Source organism: Eretmochelys imbricata, chromosome 8 (assembly GCF_965152235.1).
Source record: "Eretmochelys imbricata isolate rEreImb1 chromosome 8, rEreImb1.hap1, whole genome shotgun sequence".
Taxonomy (NCBI): domain Eukaryota; kingdom Metazoa; phylum Chordata; order Testudines; family Cheloniidae; genus Eretmochelys; species Eretmochelys imbricata.
In genome coordinates this window covers 96,350,433-96,368,511 of record NC_135579.1, presented here as the reverse complement: position 1 = coordinate 96,368,511, position 18,079 = coordinate 96,350,433, and the positions used below count along the sequence as shown (strand labels likewise).

Here is an 18,079-nt window from a genome sequence, read left to right as displayed (position 1 = left end):
TTGGCCTTTGTTGCGCTTCGTTCGCCAGCCACCTTTCACCAGTTCTCTCCCTCTTCTGTCTCATAGAATCATAGAACTGGAAGGGACCTTGAGAGGTCGTCTAGTCCAGTCCCCTGCACTCAAGGCAGGACTAAGTATTATCTAGACCATCCCTGACAGGCGTTTGTCTAACCTGCTCTTAAAAATCCCCAATGATGGAGATGCCACAGCCTTCCTAGGCAATTTATTCCAGTGCGTAACCACCCTGGCAGTTAGGAAGTTTCCTTACTCTGTAGTTCTTTCTCTGTGGCAACTTCCAATTCTGTCCTCTATGGAGTACACCCCCCTCCCTTCTCTACCCCAGCTGTTAAACTGATCAGCAATGAAACAGTTAATGCTGCCATTTTTAAAGTCTCAGCACTGGGCTTTCGTGATGTTACGCTGAGCTCAACATGGTGGTAAGGAACTTGGACGCATACTTCCCTGAGAGCGATTGTTAGGCGAGTTGCAGACTTGGGACGCCATTACTTTGCATGCAAAACATACTGGGAACACTGTCACCACCACCAGCAAGGTTAGAAACTTTTTTTGTGTGCAGTGTGTACATTCTGGAGCATCCAAACATGACATATGGGTCATACACATACATCAAGTGGCTAGGGTGACTGAAACCTCTGGGTTTAGCGGTACCCTCCTACTTCTTTAGGGACTTTGTTGCTAATATATATTCCAAGCTAATGTGGCTGCAGAATTCACTCCTTGCCACAGGCCTGTGCTTTGTTTTCATTAAAAAAAAAGTGTATGCATGATGATTATTTAATCTGATGACTGTGGAGGAAACCTCAGCCGTGTGAACAGCATATAAACCAGTATAGGGATGCCTGCCTATGAATTGCCCCATTCATCTCAATGGTTTGTGGATGTCGATTATGCAGCTCCAGAATATGGTATTTTTTCCAAAATGCCACCAAATTGAGCATTTTTTTTTTGCTGTCAAATTTGCTGATTTTCTGCAGTCAGGTGCCCGACATTTTGCTTTCTGTCGCCCAGATCTGTGGGGACCAACCTGAAGCTTCCTCTTGTTCATCAGCTTTTTCCACATCTGGGACTTAGTTAGATGACAGTGCATGGTCCCTCCCTCCATTGTTCCAGGCATCTGGGGCCTGGAGGCCCAGTTTGCAGCCAGGGAGCAGGGGAAGCCAGAAATACTGGCTGATGAGCTGGATGGCCTAAAGAGATGAACTGCTGGCGCTGGCTGCAAGGTCCCCTCTGGCACACATGTGAGCAAGGAGGTTCCAAGCCAGCCCGCCTCGACCATATCGCAGGAGCCAAAGGAGTGGAGCCAAACCCACATGAAGAACATAGCCTGGGAGGGGGGAAACCCAGCCTCAGAAATAGTCATTGGCCAGTTTTACATCGGTGAATATTTTCGGCTATGAGCTACAGTTGTGTGGGGGAGGTGGGTTGGAAATGAGTGGAACTTAGTGGTTCATTGTCTGGCATGCCCATGTGACCGCTCACTCAAGGACCTGGTGGCCCTGACCCCCTCTCTGTTCCCTCACAGTGCCTGTGGGAGCAAGGGGGAAAACAGCAGCATCCAACTACTACCCCCTATTGCCCTTTTAACGAGTATATGTTGGAACCGTTTGTTGAGTGAATATTGTAAAACTAACAAGTGAAGGGACATTTTCTACCCTCTTGGCTTCCCCTTGTGTCTTTAAATTCTTTCCTTCTATTTATTATTCAGTGCCGTTGCCTCTCATGCAGTGATACTCAGACTGAGGCACGCAAGCGGCTCTTTAATGTGTATCGTGCAGCTCTTTGCAGCACGATATTAAATCACTCTGTGATTTAATTATTAACCAATCTAAGTTATTAACCAATCAAGATGCTTTTACTATGTTATTAATCAACTGTAGTTGATAAAATAATAATACTTGGTCAGACATTTTGCTGTGAGAATTATATATATATTAGGGCTGTCAAGCGATTAAAAATTAATTACAATTAATTGCACTTAAACGGTAACAGAATACCATTTATTTAAATATTTTTGGGTGTTTTCTACATTTTCAAATATACTGATTTAAATTACAACACGGAATACAGCGTGTACACTGCTCACTTTATTTTTGATTACAAATATTTGCACTGTAAAAAGGCCAAACAAAAGAAATAGTACTTTTCAGTTCATCTCAGACAAGTACTGTCGTGCAATCACTATTGTGAAAGTGTAACTTACAACTTTGTGTTCTGTGTTGGAATAGAAATCAATACATTTGAAAATGTAGGAAAACATCCAAAAATATTTAATACATTTCTCTTGGTATTCTATCGTTTAACGGTGCAAGTAGGTGGAGGCTCCCATTGGCTGTGGTTCCTGGCCAATTGGAGCTGCATGGGTGGTGCCTGCGGATGAGGCAGTGTGCAGAGCCACTTGGCTGCACCTCAGTGCCGGAGGGGGGACATGCTTCCGAGAGCTGCTTGTGGTAAGCATCGTCCAGAGCCTGCACCTCTGAGCCCGCCCCGCACCCCAATCCCCTGTCACAGCCCTGATCCACCTCCCATCCTCCGAACCCCTTGGACCCAGCATGGAGCCTCCTCCTGCACCCCAAACCCTTCATCCCCAGCCCCACCCCAGAGCCCTCAGCCCCCACACCCCCCCGCACCGGAGCCCCCTCCCACACCCTGAACTCCTCATTTCTGGCTCCACCCCAGAGCCCTCACCCCCTCCCACACTCCTACCCCCAATTTCGTGAGCATTCATGGCCCATCATTCAATTCCCATACCCTGATGTGGCCCTCAGGCCAAAAAGTTTGCTCACCCCTGGCCTAGATCGTACAGCGATCTCAGAAGTAAATATCTCTATTAGGTTAAATAACTGAGCGGGTTTCTTGAATAGATCAGGGTTTATCAGACTGAAGGTAAGAAACAACAGTATACTTGTATCCAGTTTTTAATGCTTTCTTGTAAAACTGAAAATATAAAACCAGCTGAGCAAATGAAGGCTTTATATACATGAGGTCTGTGATTAAAAAAGTCCGTTTAGTCAAGAAAATGTCCAATGAATGAAACTAAAACGATTAAAGGGAGCAACAGTCTCAAATTGAAAACATACATTTCAGAAAAAAATCTTTACAAGTTATATAACTTACATGTACATTCTTAGTAAGAAATTATAAAACAAGTTGTTTCAAATGCTCCTCATTCCCTTAAAGCATGAAATTCAAAGTGCCACAGCAAAGGAACAGGTTCCAATAATTTTTCTTATACAGTATATTCATTTATAAAATGGATTGGTAAATGTGAGGTGTTTATTTAAATGAGCACATAGAGATACAGACTACATAAAAGTACTGGGAGAGCATTTTTGTTACTACGTATACAGTTATAGTAATAATAAAGGAAACAAAGGATAAAGCTGTTCTTAGGTATCTGTATAGATGGAAGGAATGTGATTCAAACAATGATCAAAAGCACCATTTTGGAAAAATCCATTTTCGTCAGTTCCATTGGTGACTGCTTCTTCAGACCCACATTGTGCTTCAGAAATTACATCGTAGCCTGAAAGCAGGAAAAGCATATGAGCATGATTTAGCACCATAATACATCTGAGGGCTGCAGGAAGCACAAGTCTGAGTCCCAGAGATATGTAGTGAAGCCTCACATTAATCAGACAGCAGACTTCACTGCCAACGCCTCACTTAGGCAATATGAAAACTAACCTCATAATTTGTGTCATTGTGCATGAGTTTCCATTCACTGCTTTGTATGGGTACCATTGTGGTAGTGAAGTTTATTTACAATGAGGCTTAGGGTGACCAGATGTCCCAATTTTATAGGGACAGTCCCAATTTTTGGGTCTTTTTCTTATATAGGTTCCTATTACCCCCCATCCCCTGTCCAGATTTTTCACATTTGCTGTCTGGTCACCCTAATGAGGCTTCTCTATAATCTGGCTACTGATGTGGGTGCGTATGCCTCCCTGGAGGAATTACTGTTACTAGGACATGATGTCAAAGCAATGGATGGACAAAGATCCTAGATAGCGTTCTGGAAGTGCTGCAGACAGATTGTGTTGTATATTTTTCTCTTTTAAAGGTACTTTGTGGGTATGGAAATGTTTCATGTGTGCCCCATACATTCTTGAGATCCTGGAGGAATCTGGCTAATGCACCGGCTGGCTCCCCAGGGTGTGGCCTGCATTCTACAATTTGGGGGGTTGTCAGGCTCCTGGAGCCCCTGTGTGCACCCTGGAGTCAGCATCAGGGGCACAGGGTGTTCCTTTGGTAAGGAGCGTTGTGAAGCATGGTGCCCTCTGGCTGCCGATGCTGGCACAATCTCCAATGGACCTTCCATTCTGCTGGTACTGCTCTTCTCCTGCCCTACTCTTAGCATGTCTTTGAGTGAAGGCAGGATTTTGTCCCCAATTCTTAATCAGGCCAAACTCTCATTGACATGATACACATCGCTCCATACTACTTGTTTGAAAAGGAACAGTATATGCACTTTGTGCCTGATGCTGACTGCAGCAAGAATAGTTATGAACACACATAGTAAGTGGATTTCAGTTTAGTCCAACATACCTGAATAGTTTCCCTAATAGTTTCCCTAATAGTGTAAAATGGTTTCTTTAAATCCCATTCCCAGAAACAGTTTAAAGTGATATTTGACTAAGATCTCCTCTTCAAATCTTGCCACGTCTCTGATACCTGCTCTTCTCTCTGTGCCCAAGCTTCCCTCTTCATTGACCCCTTTGTTTTCTTTATCCACTCCAAAGCCCAGTGTTCTTCTGTGGGTCCTTGAGTAGCTCGCTAAGCTTCCTCCTTCCAAATACGTCTCAAACCCCACCTATTGCATGAAGCACTGATGCTGTGTTATGCTCACACCGCACTCCGCACATTCTGTCTTATCTCAGACAGCATTGTCTATGTTTGGTTATATCTTTATAAAGGATTGTATGTTCTTCAGAACAAGGACATACCAGTATTTCTTCAGTACAGATTACCAAATATTATGCATATGAAGGAAAGCTGTATTTCAGTTATTGAGGCACTTGTGGCTGACTGGATGACATGGAAAACATGTTAATATTTACAGCAAATCACATCCATATCCATTGCACACGTATGTGAGGAAGGATGTTCTTGCGGTTAATACACTGGACTGGGACTCTGGGGATTTGGGTTCAGTTTTCTGTTTTGCCACTGTCTCCCTGGATGAGGTTTGGCAAATTACTTAATCTCTCTGTGCTTCAGTTTCCCATTGACAAAATGAGAATGATATTTAATTTCTCCTGCTTTGTTTCCCTGGTTTATTTAGATTGCATGTTCATCGGGGTAGGGACTGTCTCTTACTATGTATTTTTATAGGAGTGAGCACAATGGGACCCCAATCTTGGTTGCGGCCTTTAGGTTCTACATAATATAATTAATAATGGCCCCTGATCCTGTAGCCCTATGTAGGCAGGTCCCACATTGATATCAAAGAGATTTGCCTTAAGTAGGACTGTAGGATCAGGTCCTTACAAGTGAATTAATTAGGTGGGTGTTTGTTTTTTAATAGATCAGAGATTAGATTCTGCACTCACTTATACTTATGCAACCCCTTGTGATTTATATTAGTTTACTGTATTAGTTAACCAAGGGTTGACTAATCTATGGATCAAATCCTGCTCTCTGATACACAGAGTAAATCTGAAGTAAATGAGAGTAGAAAATAACCCAGTTTGTTTGTCTAGTCAGCACTGTGTATATAACCTAACTGAAGAGCACAGTATTCTATTAACTTATGTAAGGGTGCATATTATGTTAATTTTTTATCTGACAGGGCCCACATACAAAGGGGTACACAACCATAAATGGACAAAAACCAAGATAAACACACACCCCAGAAATCACTGTTAGATTCCAGATAGTGTAAACCATCCAAAAGCCCTGAACACAAAATAAAAAATTTATTGACTGTTAATGTGATTCATGGAACAGCTGTTTGCCAGTCACATTCGGCATTCCTGTGAGATGAGATCTCCATTAATATTAATGGTGCTATAAAACCCTGAAAAAATTAAAGCACAGGCTTGATGAATCTTGCAAACCCGAATGGTTCTATTTTACGCAGAAAGATGAGATAAGATTTATATATTCCATATATTTGTTTGTTTCAGATGCTAAGTATTTGTATACCTCAGTAACCATTCTAAAAATAAACTGATTGCAGAGAAACCATAATAGGTTAGCCCCAGACAAAAATAGCAAATGTTGTCGTAGTTGGTGTTTTGCCACATGATTTTTTTTTTTTTTTGCTCTGACAATTTCTTTTGGAAAGTTTATTTGGTCTGTTCTCTAAATGTCTAAACCGAACATCAAATTTCAACATTTTACAACTGTTTTATTAACATCAAACTTATGAATAACACACACACAGAAAATCAAAGTTAAGGCTGAAACGGCATCGTTAACTCTTCCCTTTTGCTAGTGATTGCTGCACGTACTTTTTAGTATGTAACACGACACACACACTGAACTGCGATTCCCCACAATGGGGCAGGAATGTCAGCTCTTATTTTGCAGTCCTAACTCGGACGCCAGGCCAGGAAAGCACTTAAGCAAATGTTTTCAGGAATGTCCTGAGCAGAGATGCTTTCCTGAATCAGGACCTCCAGCAAAACCATCTTTGGAATCAGTGAGTTTTGCCTAACTGAAGAGTGAGGAATTGGTACTATTTAACTACTATGGCATTGCTTAAAATATGTTGGGTTTTGTTACTTCCCTGGTTTTTCACTGTGGTTTTTAAAAATAGAAAAAAATCCCTCAGAAACATGAGCAGTTCTATCTGGGAGCTCATCCACTAGACTGTAATGATTCTCATACATCTCTAGGCCCTTTGCCATTATGCAAATATATGGCTGGGAAAAAAGGTATGCATGTGCACTAGCCACTTTTCCAAACAAAATTCCCATAGTCACTAGTTCCCAATTGGTACATCTCAGTATAAAAAAATACATCCCACTTTTTAAGTGAACTAGAAGTCCCCGAAGCCAGTAACGTTTAACAGAATTTCATGGGAATATAAAAATCCAGTTTCGAGACTTAGACCCTGACGATGAACTGCAGCCTGAAATGACTTATACACACCTGAAGGTAGGGCTTGTAGTGTAAATGTTGACACAATCTTTACAACAAATATCAAGGGAACAGGGCAAAATTGCCTTTTTTAGTGCGCTGTCCAAAAGCTCACTAAAGTCACTGGGTCTACCCACACAAGTAAGAGGAAAATTTGGCTGTCGGTGAAATACTGGAGGATAAAAGAAAACAAATCTACTTTCCTAAAGAACTGAGTTTAATGAAATGTTGCATTTTAAGTAATAAGACAAAGTGTTTTTTCTATTTCTAAAAAAAATCATAAGGATAACTCTTCATAATCAGAATAAATTACCTGTTGAAGCTAAAGGTGCATTGAGTATGTGACACCCATTCTGTCTCAAAGTATTAAAGCAATGGGATTCCCCTGTTAGCACATCACTGTTGACAGACTGTTCCACTGTTCTGTAGCAGTCTCCGTAATGGAAACAGTTTTGTATTGAGTGAAAGCTGCCTTGGTAACCTGAAAACAGATATTGCATACACAGTTTAACACTGCTGTGATGATATTAGCTTCATTTATGTCATAGCATTTCATTACTACTGTGGGTTTTTAAGATCCTTAGGGTTTTAACTATGGAAAAATGATCAAGCCACAGCCTTTATTCTACTTACATATTTATACACACTGTGTGTAATAATATAATATAATATAAAACCTATATTGGTCTTGATTCTGCAAGGTGCTGAGCACTGTGGCCCTATCCAGCAAAGCACATAAGGACATGCTTATCTTTGAGCAACTGAATGAGTTGCCCCACTGAAGTTAATGGGCTACTCATTAGTTAAAGTTAAGCATGTTCTTAAATACTTTGCTGGATCAGGGCCAGGATGCTCAGCACACTGTGGGATTGAGCCTATAATGAATTACTGTTAACTTTACCTGAGTTAAATAATGTAGTATTTTACTGATATAGATTATTGGATTTGTAACTGAATAAAGGCCTTTTACCATCCAGCATGAATTATTTATTGCAGGAGATAACTGTATTTACAAATACCTTTTAGAATGCTTCAACCCTCTCCTTTTTCAAAGTGCTATCTTGTTTCAAATGAGAAAATTTCACTAAGTCACAGTGGGCCATATCTGACAAGAAGAGTTTGGCCCAGAGGTGCTACCCTGCATTCTGATGGACTTTTATGCCAGGGGAGGATCTCTTTAGCTTGCAGCTGGCGCCCCTTGGCAATCCCACCAATGGAAGCTGCTGAGGGGATGTTTTGAATAGGCCCATTCCCTCCACAGCCAGCAAAATTCATTTTGGGGCCACTAGTGTCTCCTCCTTCCCTAGAATCTCTTGCCTCACATGCTTTCTACCACCAGGGGTCCCGCGCTGTCTTGCACCAGCAGAAACCTGCAAAAATTAGGGGTAAATCCTGCCTCATGCAGAAAGTCACTTAGAAGTAAAGAGCATGCTAAGTACTTGTAAATGGAGAGTGGAGTTTTACTCCTTACAGGTTTGTGCCAGTGTCCTGAAAGAACAAAGTGATGACTCAGCCTCATCAATGTGAGCTCGGAGCAGTTGGCAAAGCTGTGCACTAAGGGGTTCTCAGGACATCCCTCACACTAATGAAACTGTTAATGTTAACTATTTTCTAATCTGAATCCTTACTTCTCCTAACAGCCAGTCTAAATGGATCCATATTCTCTCTCTCTCTCCATTTAGCAGTAAGTGTCATAGGAATTTCTCCGTTTCCCCTGAACAGGGCAGTGGCACTTTTTCTTCTATTTTTTTTTCTCCTGCCCACACTCAGGCAGAATGAAACTTTTCTTCCAGGAAAGTCACATGACTTCTCTCCAATTTTATCAAAGGAAGATGTCAGGCCAGATCTGCAGCTGCTATAAATCTGTATTGCTCCACTGACCAGCTGAAGAACTAGCCTGTTGTTTCAACCGTGGGGTTAATTTCGTATGTTTAAAAAGTAACAGTGGTGCTTATCACCAAAGCACCTGGATGCCTTACACTGCTCAAATACACCAATTACCAATCCACAGGCTGTAACAAACTCCTTCCTGTTCACAAAACTCGGCGGCACGGATTCTGACAGTTACCGCAGACTGTTATACGTCAGGCTAACTGGTTCAATTCTTTAACAACGATGCAGCACATCTAGTTGGGGTGAAACCTAGGTTTTGTATGGAAGTTTCACTATTTTACATGGTTTTTGGTTGACCCTGCAAGCATCAGGTGTCCTACTTCTGGAGAACGATGGTCCCTCGTCACAAAAAACACAATTTGATATTTCATGACTGAAGTACTAAGGAATGACTGTTCCAGAGGAAGATACCAAGCACATTTTACCAACGGTACAAGTATTTTCTGCAGTAGGCAAGAAGGCCTAGAAATTTGGAATGTTGAATATTAAACGATGTGTGTCCTTCCCTGGCATGAGTAAACAGCCACCTCTATTTAATGCTAGGAGAGACTGGCTCAAAGAATCAAAGAGCTCTTATGAGAGGCTGCTAAACTATCTTGTGATGAAGCTTCAGGTACAGTAGCTTATTGACTGATGTTAATAGTTATCCTGATTTTTACATTTACAAAATGTTAAATCCTCTCTGCACACCTTCTAAAATCACTATATAACTTTAGGGATGAGCAATGAAACCATTAGACACTTGGCTTCAAATGAGGCATTACTGGCTCAAATGAGCACTTTATGAGCTTGGAGCAATCAGACTTTCCAGGCTGCCTGCTAGACAAATCACTTCTAGGGAAGGCACAATGTGTATATTCTATGTCCCTATAATCATGGTCTCTCTCATCTTGCTCAGCCAGCATGCTTTATTAAACCAATTAAATATCTTTTTGGTCCCTAAGACTAAGACACTGTAATTTAGAAAATCAGCCAATAGAACAACATGACACAACTGAATTAAACTCACTTTGGACAAGCTTTTACATTGGCAGCTGGATCCATCACTGCTCTTCAAGATCTATGGATAAGGTTTCTTTTGAACTGCTTGAGGTTGTACTCTATAATTGGTCATTAAGAAATGGGGGCGGGGGAAGAGAGAGAGAGAGCACTCTCAGTAAAATGAAGAGTGCTGAAAATAGCTACCAAAAGCAGCTACCAATGTTTTGTACTGGCTGGGTGTATAGCAGTGCCTCAGACAGGCAGCCTGATGTGCACTGGTGAGGTGTCTGTAGCTTGACAATTCTAGGGCGAGGCAGTGTCATGAAAAAATCTTAATATTCGATTATTGGATTTTACAGTGTTTGTTAAATGCTTCACAGTACAAATGCAAGGAAAAAGACCTGGCCCCTTCTCTATAGAGCTTGTATATGTGATGTGACTGGTGGGTGTAGAAAACTGCAGAAAGGAGATGGAATAAGGAAGGACAAAAGTTACAGCAATATGATCATGCAGTTACTCAGTTTAGGAATATGCAAATATTGGTGGCAGTAGTAGGGGTTTTAATCCTTTTCAAATGAGTAGAGTTGTCAGAAATGTTTGCTCACTTGAGGGCACTGTGGAAGAAACAAGTGTTAAAGAGGGACTTGAATAAGGAAAGTGATAGGACCAGACGGGAAGGTATTCCAGGCATAGGAAGCAACATGGTAAAAGGCACAGAAATGGTTGTGGGAGAAATGGACAAACAGGGCATCAAGACTAGATATCTGATTCCTTAAGGCTGAAAATTAGAAGGGGCAAGGCAGCTTCTAGAGTGTGTCTAAGCTGGCAGAGTCCCAATAACTTTTTCAACTAGAGAAGCTGAGACAGAGATTTTTAATTACCAAAAAGGACACTCAAGACAGTTTTGCTCTCCAGAAAGACAGCTGATCAGGCAACACCTTCTATGCCCCTCATGCACTGATTTTTTCTGTACAACGTGTCATTCTTCAGTTGAGAGGTACAGCTCACAAGCAGTAATTTTATTACTTATAGGTATGTTTATAAGATGAATCATCATCTTTGGAATAACATCACAAATGACTCATTTTGTGGCATTTTTACTGGGAATGACAAAATGAGCTGATATTCATTCAAAGGGACTTCATCCTAGCCTGTGGAATTGTAAGCAACTACAGTTGTAGCTAATGCACTTGATTTGCACATACACAATTTAATTTACGAGAAAGTCAGATTTTCCTGACACTTAAACATGGATATGATAAATGCTAAATGATGCAGGACAGCAAAGTCAATTTTATGTCTAGACATGAGTGCGATTTTGACAGGCTTTTTCTATACTCTAGATCAGTGTTTCTCAAAATGTGTGATTGGTCTCACTGAGAAGGGTCTCTGAGCAGTGTAGGGGAGATGTGAGAAAAAGAAGGGTTAAATTACTATCAGTATAATAATCCTTCTCACTCTTCATCAGCTCAGGCAAACCACCTGCAGTAACATCCATAGGATGTGTGGCCCCAAGCGGGTAGACAGAGTCTCCTGGGAATTAGAAGACACGGAAGGCAGGAAGCTCATTGACATCCATTCATCTCTGCCCTGAGGCAGGTGGTTTTTTTTTTTAAAGATTTCAGAAGCCCCCACCCGCACCCATGATGACTGAAATAATGGTTTCATATTTCTTCACTTCATTCAGCATCACCACTACCCCTCTGAGGGCCCTTTCTCAGATGAGAACTCCCCTATGCCCCCTGGTGACAGGTTTTGCAACATGGTAGGGCCACTTCCTGCCAGGTAGTTGTGCAACTCTCTGATACAGAGAGATACCTTCTTTTGGTAGCAAGATGGGTTGGCTTTTGCAACAAACTATCCTTTCCTCTGAGTGGCCAGATCAGCAACCTGGAACGGCTCAGAAGGCCAGCAAATATTTTTAGGGGCTCAAATCCCTTGGCGATCTTTCATACTGATAATAACGGGAAGTTAATCACCAGGTTGGGTGAATGTCAAGTGTTGCTAAAAAGCAGTCATTAGACCACAGAGGAAAGCGAAACTTGTTTGAAAGTAAATCTGCTAGTCCAGGAGTTGGTTTCAGTAGCACGACAACTGGGACAATATGAGCGCTTAGTTTACCTTTGCATCTGTACTAGTGGCAAAGGAATCTCCGTAACAGTGTGTGCGGTAGCCAAATAAGACACGTCATAAATGAATGAGATTTTGAATAAGGCTATTTTAGGCAACCTCAGGAAATGAAACTTACTGTTTATGGGCACTGTACTTTAATTGCTTTGGAAATACTAAGACAGGGTCTTCATGTAATATATAATTTTTAAATTTTTTTTCTAAGAAAGGTTCTTTTCGTTCATTCCATTTTAGTTTGATTCCTATAAGTTCTATGAAAAGCTTTAATTCTACATGGAACTGTCTCTCAATACAATACAGAGTAGTATTTAGGAGCTAAGATGAGGCTTAAATCCTATAACTATGGTTCAATTAACAACCACATATGGCTCAACACAAATTAAACATGGAACATTTTTAAAGATTCTTAAAAAAAAAAAATCTCTTAAGCAGCTAAAATAAGAAGCATGCAAGAATTATTTTTTCGTAGAAATTTTCCTGTTCTAAGCGTGCAGAGGGGTAGTACCCATTTGGCAACGGGAGCTCTGCTGATATTTTTCCAAATGGTTTTCCTTCTATTTATCTAATTTAAATCAAATTTTCTGAGGTTAAGTTCCAATTGAAGAATTTACCAAATGCCTGTCAGTTTAAATGATTGCTGTTAAATGTTTTATGTACAGTAAATGTAGAAGTATAACAGTTAATAAAGGAATAAACTGCGTTCCAAATATAACATTTAGCTCCAATTTTGCTTTGAAATCATTTGTGACAAAATAGCTGTAGTTAACCACATCAGAAAACACATTGCTTGCCTCTATTTCCCCAAGCCATAACCTAAAAAACCCGAAGCGCTTTTTAAATGAATGATGTAATGAGCAAATGACTGGAATATGTCTATTAAACTACAACTCATATACATCATGTTATTTAAATGTATGTGCAAATAAATCCAAGCTCTTCAAATTCCATAAAATCTCTGACAAGAAATCATGTCAGATATAAATAAATGCAGTATGCTGTTTGCTTGCCAAATTCTTTCAGTGTATAATAATTTCCATGTGACTTTACTGTAACTAGCTAAAGACACAAATACGGTGGTTTATCATTCTTCTCATTATCGACAACCCATAGCAATTCTCAACATTAACGTGCTTCTATAAAGACTGACTGGTTTTACAGATCATGATATTTAGAATTTCCTTTTTTACAGTAAAAATATAACAAACTTGACTAAAAGATTCCCATTTAAAAAGCTGCCATTAAAGAACTGAAACAAAGACGTCAAGTAAATTTAAGCCCAAGTATGGATTACAGATTAATTGGTTTCAAAGGCTATTACTCAGAATTGATTTTAGAACTTTTTCATAATGAAATTATAATAATAATTCAAAATTTGGTTAAAGTGGAAAATTATTGCCTTTTTCAAAACCACACAACACAGCAGTCAGAAAGAAATGGTTTGCTGAAATGGGAAATGTGGTTTTCTCTAAGGAATAAAGTCAATTTATTTACGTGGTTCAAAACTTGTTCTGTCTATGCATTTGTTTCTGTCATTATAATGAGCTGCTAATCTGTCCTCTTGTGGTTTGTAGTTATTTAGCTCATTATAACAACAATCATATATGATTATATGCTATCATAAATCTATCACTTTTCCCCTCTCAGAGTTAGTCATTTTAAAATTGAATAATCTGTTGAGCATCAGGTTTAGTGAGCTTTTTTCTTTGACACAAATCATTTAATATAACATGCTTTTGCTTTTCAGACAAAGTCCAAACAGCAAAAACTAATCAAGCAATTTTAGAGTATTTATGGTACTTGACCCAGACTAGAGGTTAAAATACTACCTGGAGACCAAGAGGGAAAGGGAGGTAAATATCTATGTATTAGAGATGTACCCTGCCATTGGGCTTATATCAGAATCTTGTTTTTTCAAACGTTATAAAAACTTGGCCTTAAAACATTCAAAGAATAGCAGGCAAGTCATTTTGCCCACTTGCTACATTTATCGTACATGAAACTGTGCGTTTCTGAAAAATGCCTTATTCAAACAATGGTACAATTGTGAACAGAGTTGAGAATCTGGTTATCTGCCCGGGTATACTTATATGCTTGGTTATACTTGCAACCAGACAGCTGTCCTGCACATCTGTAATATGATGAATATTTACCATACGTAAGCAATATAGTATATGGATTATATAACATGTTATCTAAATATCCAAGCTTCCATTACCACAGTAATCTGTGATAATATTAAGTGTCAGTGTATACCTTCAAAACATTGTAGACACACCAATCCCCCACAAGACAACTTTGGGGTAGGAAAATAAGCATCATCCCCATTTTAAAGACTGGGAAATTCAAATGCAGAGGATAAATAATTTGCCTAAACTACACAAGATCGTGACAGAATTAGGATTAGAACTCAAGACCTCCTGTCTCTGTAGTACTCGAACCATACTAAATGGGTACAATGCCAGAAAGTGCCATCATAGTCTATTGTATAAACGATGCATTTTAAAGCTTCCTAAATACTACGTAGACTGATAGACTAAACAGTTACAGCTTCAAAGGTGATCCAGAGTTAAATCTTTTAAAGTGTCTTTAAATCAGAGGTATTTTGGGATGTAATTAATGTGTGCTTGCAAAATACTTTGAGATCCTCTAATGAAAGGTGCTATATGAATGCACAGCTTTATTACGGATTATAATTTGTCCCCATTATAAGTAGGTAATGCATGTACTGATCTGACTGATGAAAACTCCAGCCCCATTGGACTCAAAAAAATAGGAAAGGAGTACTTGTGGCACCTTAGAGACTAACAAATTTATTTGAGCATAAGCTTTCGTGAGCTACAGCTCACTTCATCGGATGCATCCGATGAAGTGAGCTGTAGCTCACGAAAGCTTATGCTCAAATAAATTTGTTAAGCTTTCGTGAGCTACATAAGCATAAGCTACATAAGCATAAACTCCAGCCCCATTGGACTCAAAAAAATAGGAAAGGAGTACTTGTGGCACCTTAGAGACTAACAAATTTATTTGAGCATAAGCTTTCGTGAGCTACAGCTCACTTCATCGGATGCATCCGATGAAGTGAGCTGTAGCTCACGAAAGCTTATGCTCAAATAAATTTGTTAGTCTCTAAGGTGCCACAAGTACTCCTTTTCTTTTTGCGAACAACAGACTAACACGGCTGCTACTCTGAAAAAAAACAGGAGCTTCCATGGAAATGTTGTCAGGCAGTGTTGCCAAATACTGCAATAATTAAAACACGAATACAGCAGCTGGGAAAACTCAAAATATAGTTACCTTGCAGTCCCTCTTGTACAGATTGGTTTTGATACTGAACATATGGTTTATTTGGTATTCCTGAAAACTGTTGCCCATTTGGAGACTGGCTGTGTGGAGATGATGAACCATGTTTCTGCAATAGGGAAGGTGGAACTAGTGTTTTCAGAGGACTGACAAGAGGTGAAAGAATATTTGGAGCAAGCCTAGAACAAGAAAAGAGAAGAAGCTTATATTACAATATGAGAAAATAAAACACTTGAAAGTCCCTAGGCAGCATTTCCATAGTGATTTAATATAGAGAACTTTATTTACAATTTGTGTTGACATAAATGATATTTTAAAAAAAATAAACAATAAAATGTTTCTTTCAGTTGTATGCCAGAAGTAAAGCAAATTAGAAACTAATTTACAATCTTTTACACTGGCTTCCCATGCTGTTCACACTGCTGGGGTCACAAGTGACACCATTAGTCAAGCTGTCTGACTTCAGAATTAAGCAAAGTCAGTTTTAATTAAAAACTTTATTAACCGACAAATGGATCTGAAAATACAGGCAGAGACTAATTTAATGCTAATAGGTATTCCTTGATTAAATTCTCACGTATTACAACGAAAAGGTATCTCTTAGGACCTAATTCTGAATTCCATTACACCACGGATGCAAATAGATCTATCTGGGAGTAAAATAATAGCAGAATTTTGCACTTCATGATTATGTCTAATTAATAGATAACCTCATTAATATCTTTAGTGCCTCCCCCTTGTTCTATTTGTACAAAAAATAAAAGCAAGAGGAAACTTTCTTTAAACATGTAATTCCTTATTGTGTCTCAGAACCCTTGCAAATCATTGTACTACTGTACAAAATATAAAATTATTGCCCTTCTCAACCATCAGCAGTCTTGTATACTATAAAAGCAGTGCTTAGAAAACCATCCAACACAAACTATAATGTTAGTGCTTAGAAGTTTCAGGTTTCAATTTGTTTCTATCAAGGAGGCTTCACCCCTGCTCTCTCTTAATTTTGATATTAAATTTACCTCTTTCTAAAATACGAGGAAACTCAAGCTCTAATGGTGAGTTCCTTTCATCCCAGGAGGTTCCCTCCTGAGTCAGAATTGTCTAAATGCACTACTAGTCAAAACGGGGCGAAACATCTATACCCAAAAGTTCAGCCAAGTCAAGGATGCATACTTGTTTTCAATGGTTTCTCATCTAACAGCATAGTTTTAAACAGAGCGGTCTAGATTGTCTTTCAAAAGCACAGCCCTGGGTAAACATGTGTATGCTACTGCAGTGCCTCGGAGGAAGGCAGGGAAGTGATTGTACCTCAGATGTAAAACCTCTTCCCCGTGATGTGCTTGGCACAGGAGGTTAGTCAGACAATTGGTTGCGGCTCCCTAATCATGCATTGCCACCCCAGCCTAGGAGCTGCTTTACCTTACACCACTGGCATAAGGTACCTAAGGAACTTTACACCAATAGGTAGAGCATAGTGAAGCTTCAGCATGCTTCCCCTCTCCACCAGCATGTCCTCTCCATTGTGGGCAGAGGTGGTAGCCAGCACGGGAATTGGCTTTATCCCCTCTGTCAGCGGAACGATCTGCTGGCCACTTATGGCCAGAGACCTGCTGCTTTGCAGAGAGCAGAATCAAGAATCTGGTCCTCCTGTGCAAACCCCATTAGAATTATATTATCATTCTACAAATTAACAATAATTATCTAAATGTTTTGTTGGGGCATTTAGACCTCTGGTTTTTTTGAGCTTTCATTGCAGCAGTAGAAATAATGATCAGTTGGTTCTAGATTGGTAGCCTCAAATGTTGATCTTTTGAATGCAGATACTGTCTAGAGTTTATTGTACTGTGTAGATGCTGTATTTTCTTTGCCCTCCAACCTCATATGTCTTGGGCTGAAATGAAAACAAAGGACAGATTAAGTCATAGAGGTGGGAGGAGCCGCATTACATCTAATAGATTCCATAGAATGTAATGAAACAAAACTTCTGTATGGAAAGAACCACTCAGTAGAATCTGTAAGGCTAGCCCAAGGCATAAGTATAAAAATATACTAGTAGATTACCTGTTGACACCTGACCAGGAAAAGGATATTGACTGCACATTGTTGCAGGAGATCGAAGATGCTACCAACTCTAATAAAACTGTAAAAATGGGTGACGTCAACTACCCACATACACTGTTCAAATGTCACAATGATACATGGCTTAGAAAAGCAATTTCTCAACACCATAAAAATTGCTCCTTTGAGTAGCACACAAGAGGTAAGACTATTTTTGACTTAGTCCTAAATAACACGTAAGAGCTGGTTCAAGAAGTAAATATAGTTAACCTATGAAATAATAGTGATCAGAATATAACTACATTCAACAGCCCAGGAACAGTAAAGGTGCCAAAAGGTACCATTGTGACACAACTTATGAAAGGGAATTAAAAAAAACAACAGCTAGGCAAAAAGACACTAAAGTAAAAAACAAGGAAATTAAGTGCATAACAGGGTCACCGAAACCATGCATGTCCCTAAGCAAAAAGGGAAGGCAAGAAATAAAGCAGTTATTAAATGGCCTGGGTCAAGATGCTTTTCAAGCCAAATGTTCAGTCTTAAAGGGACACAGAAAATCTTGAAGTACACAGTTGTTCTAACCTCTTTTGTTTTCTATAGCTTGTTCACATATTTA

At 39.6% G+C, this 18,079-nt stretch overlaps 1 protein-coding gene across 1 annotated transcript in view; it reads right to left on the bottom strand.

Annotated features, from left to right (window-relative positions):
* Positions 1–3,407: 3,407 nt before the first annotated feature.
* GLIS1 (GLIS family zinc finger 1) overlaps positions 3,408–18,079 on the bottom strand; it is a 134,778-nt gene continuing 120,106 nt past the window's right edge. The window contains exons 7-9 of the mRNA XM_077825376.1: positions 15,403–15,587; positions 7,418–7,585; positions 3,408–3,544 (exon numbers count right to left, since the gene is read on the bottom strand). Of these exons, the coding sequence (XP_077681502.1) occupies positions 3,408–3,544; positions 7,418–7,585; positions 15,403–15,587 (490 nt within the window). The remainder of the gene's footprint in view (positions 3,545–7,417; positions 7,586–15,402; positions 15,588–18,079) is intronic.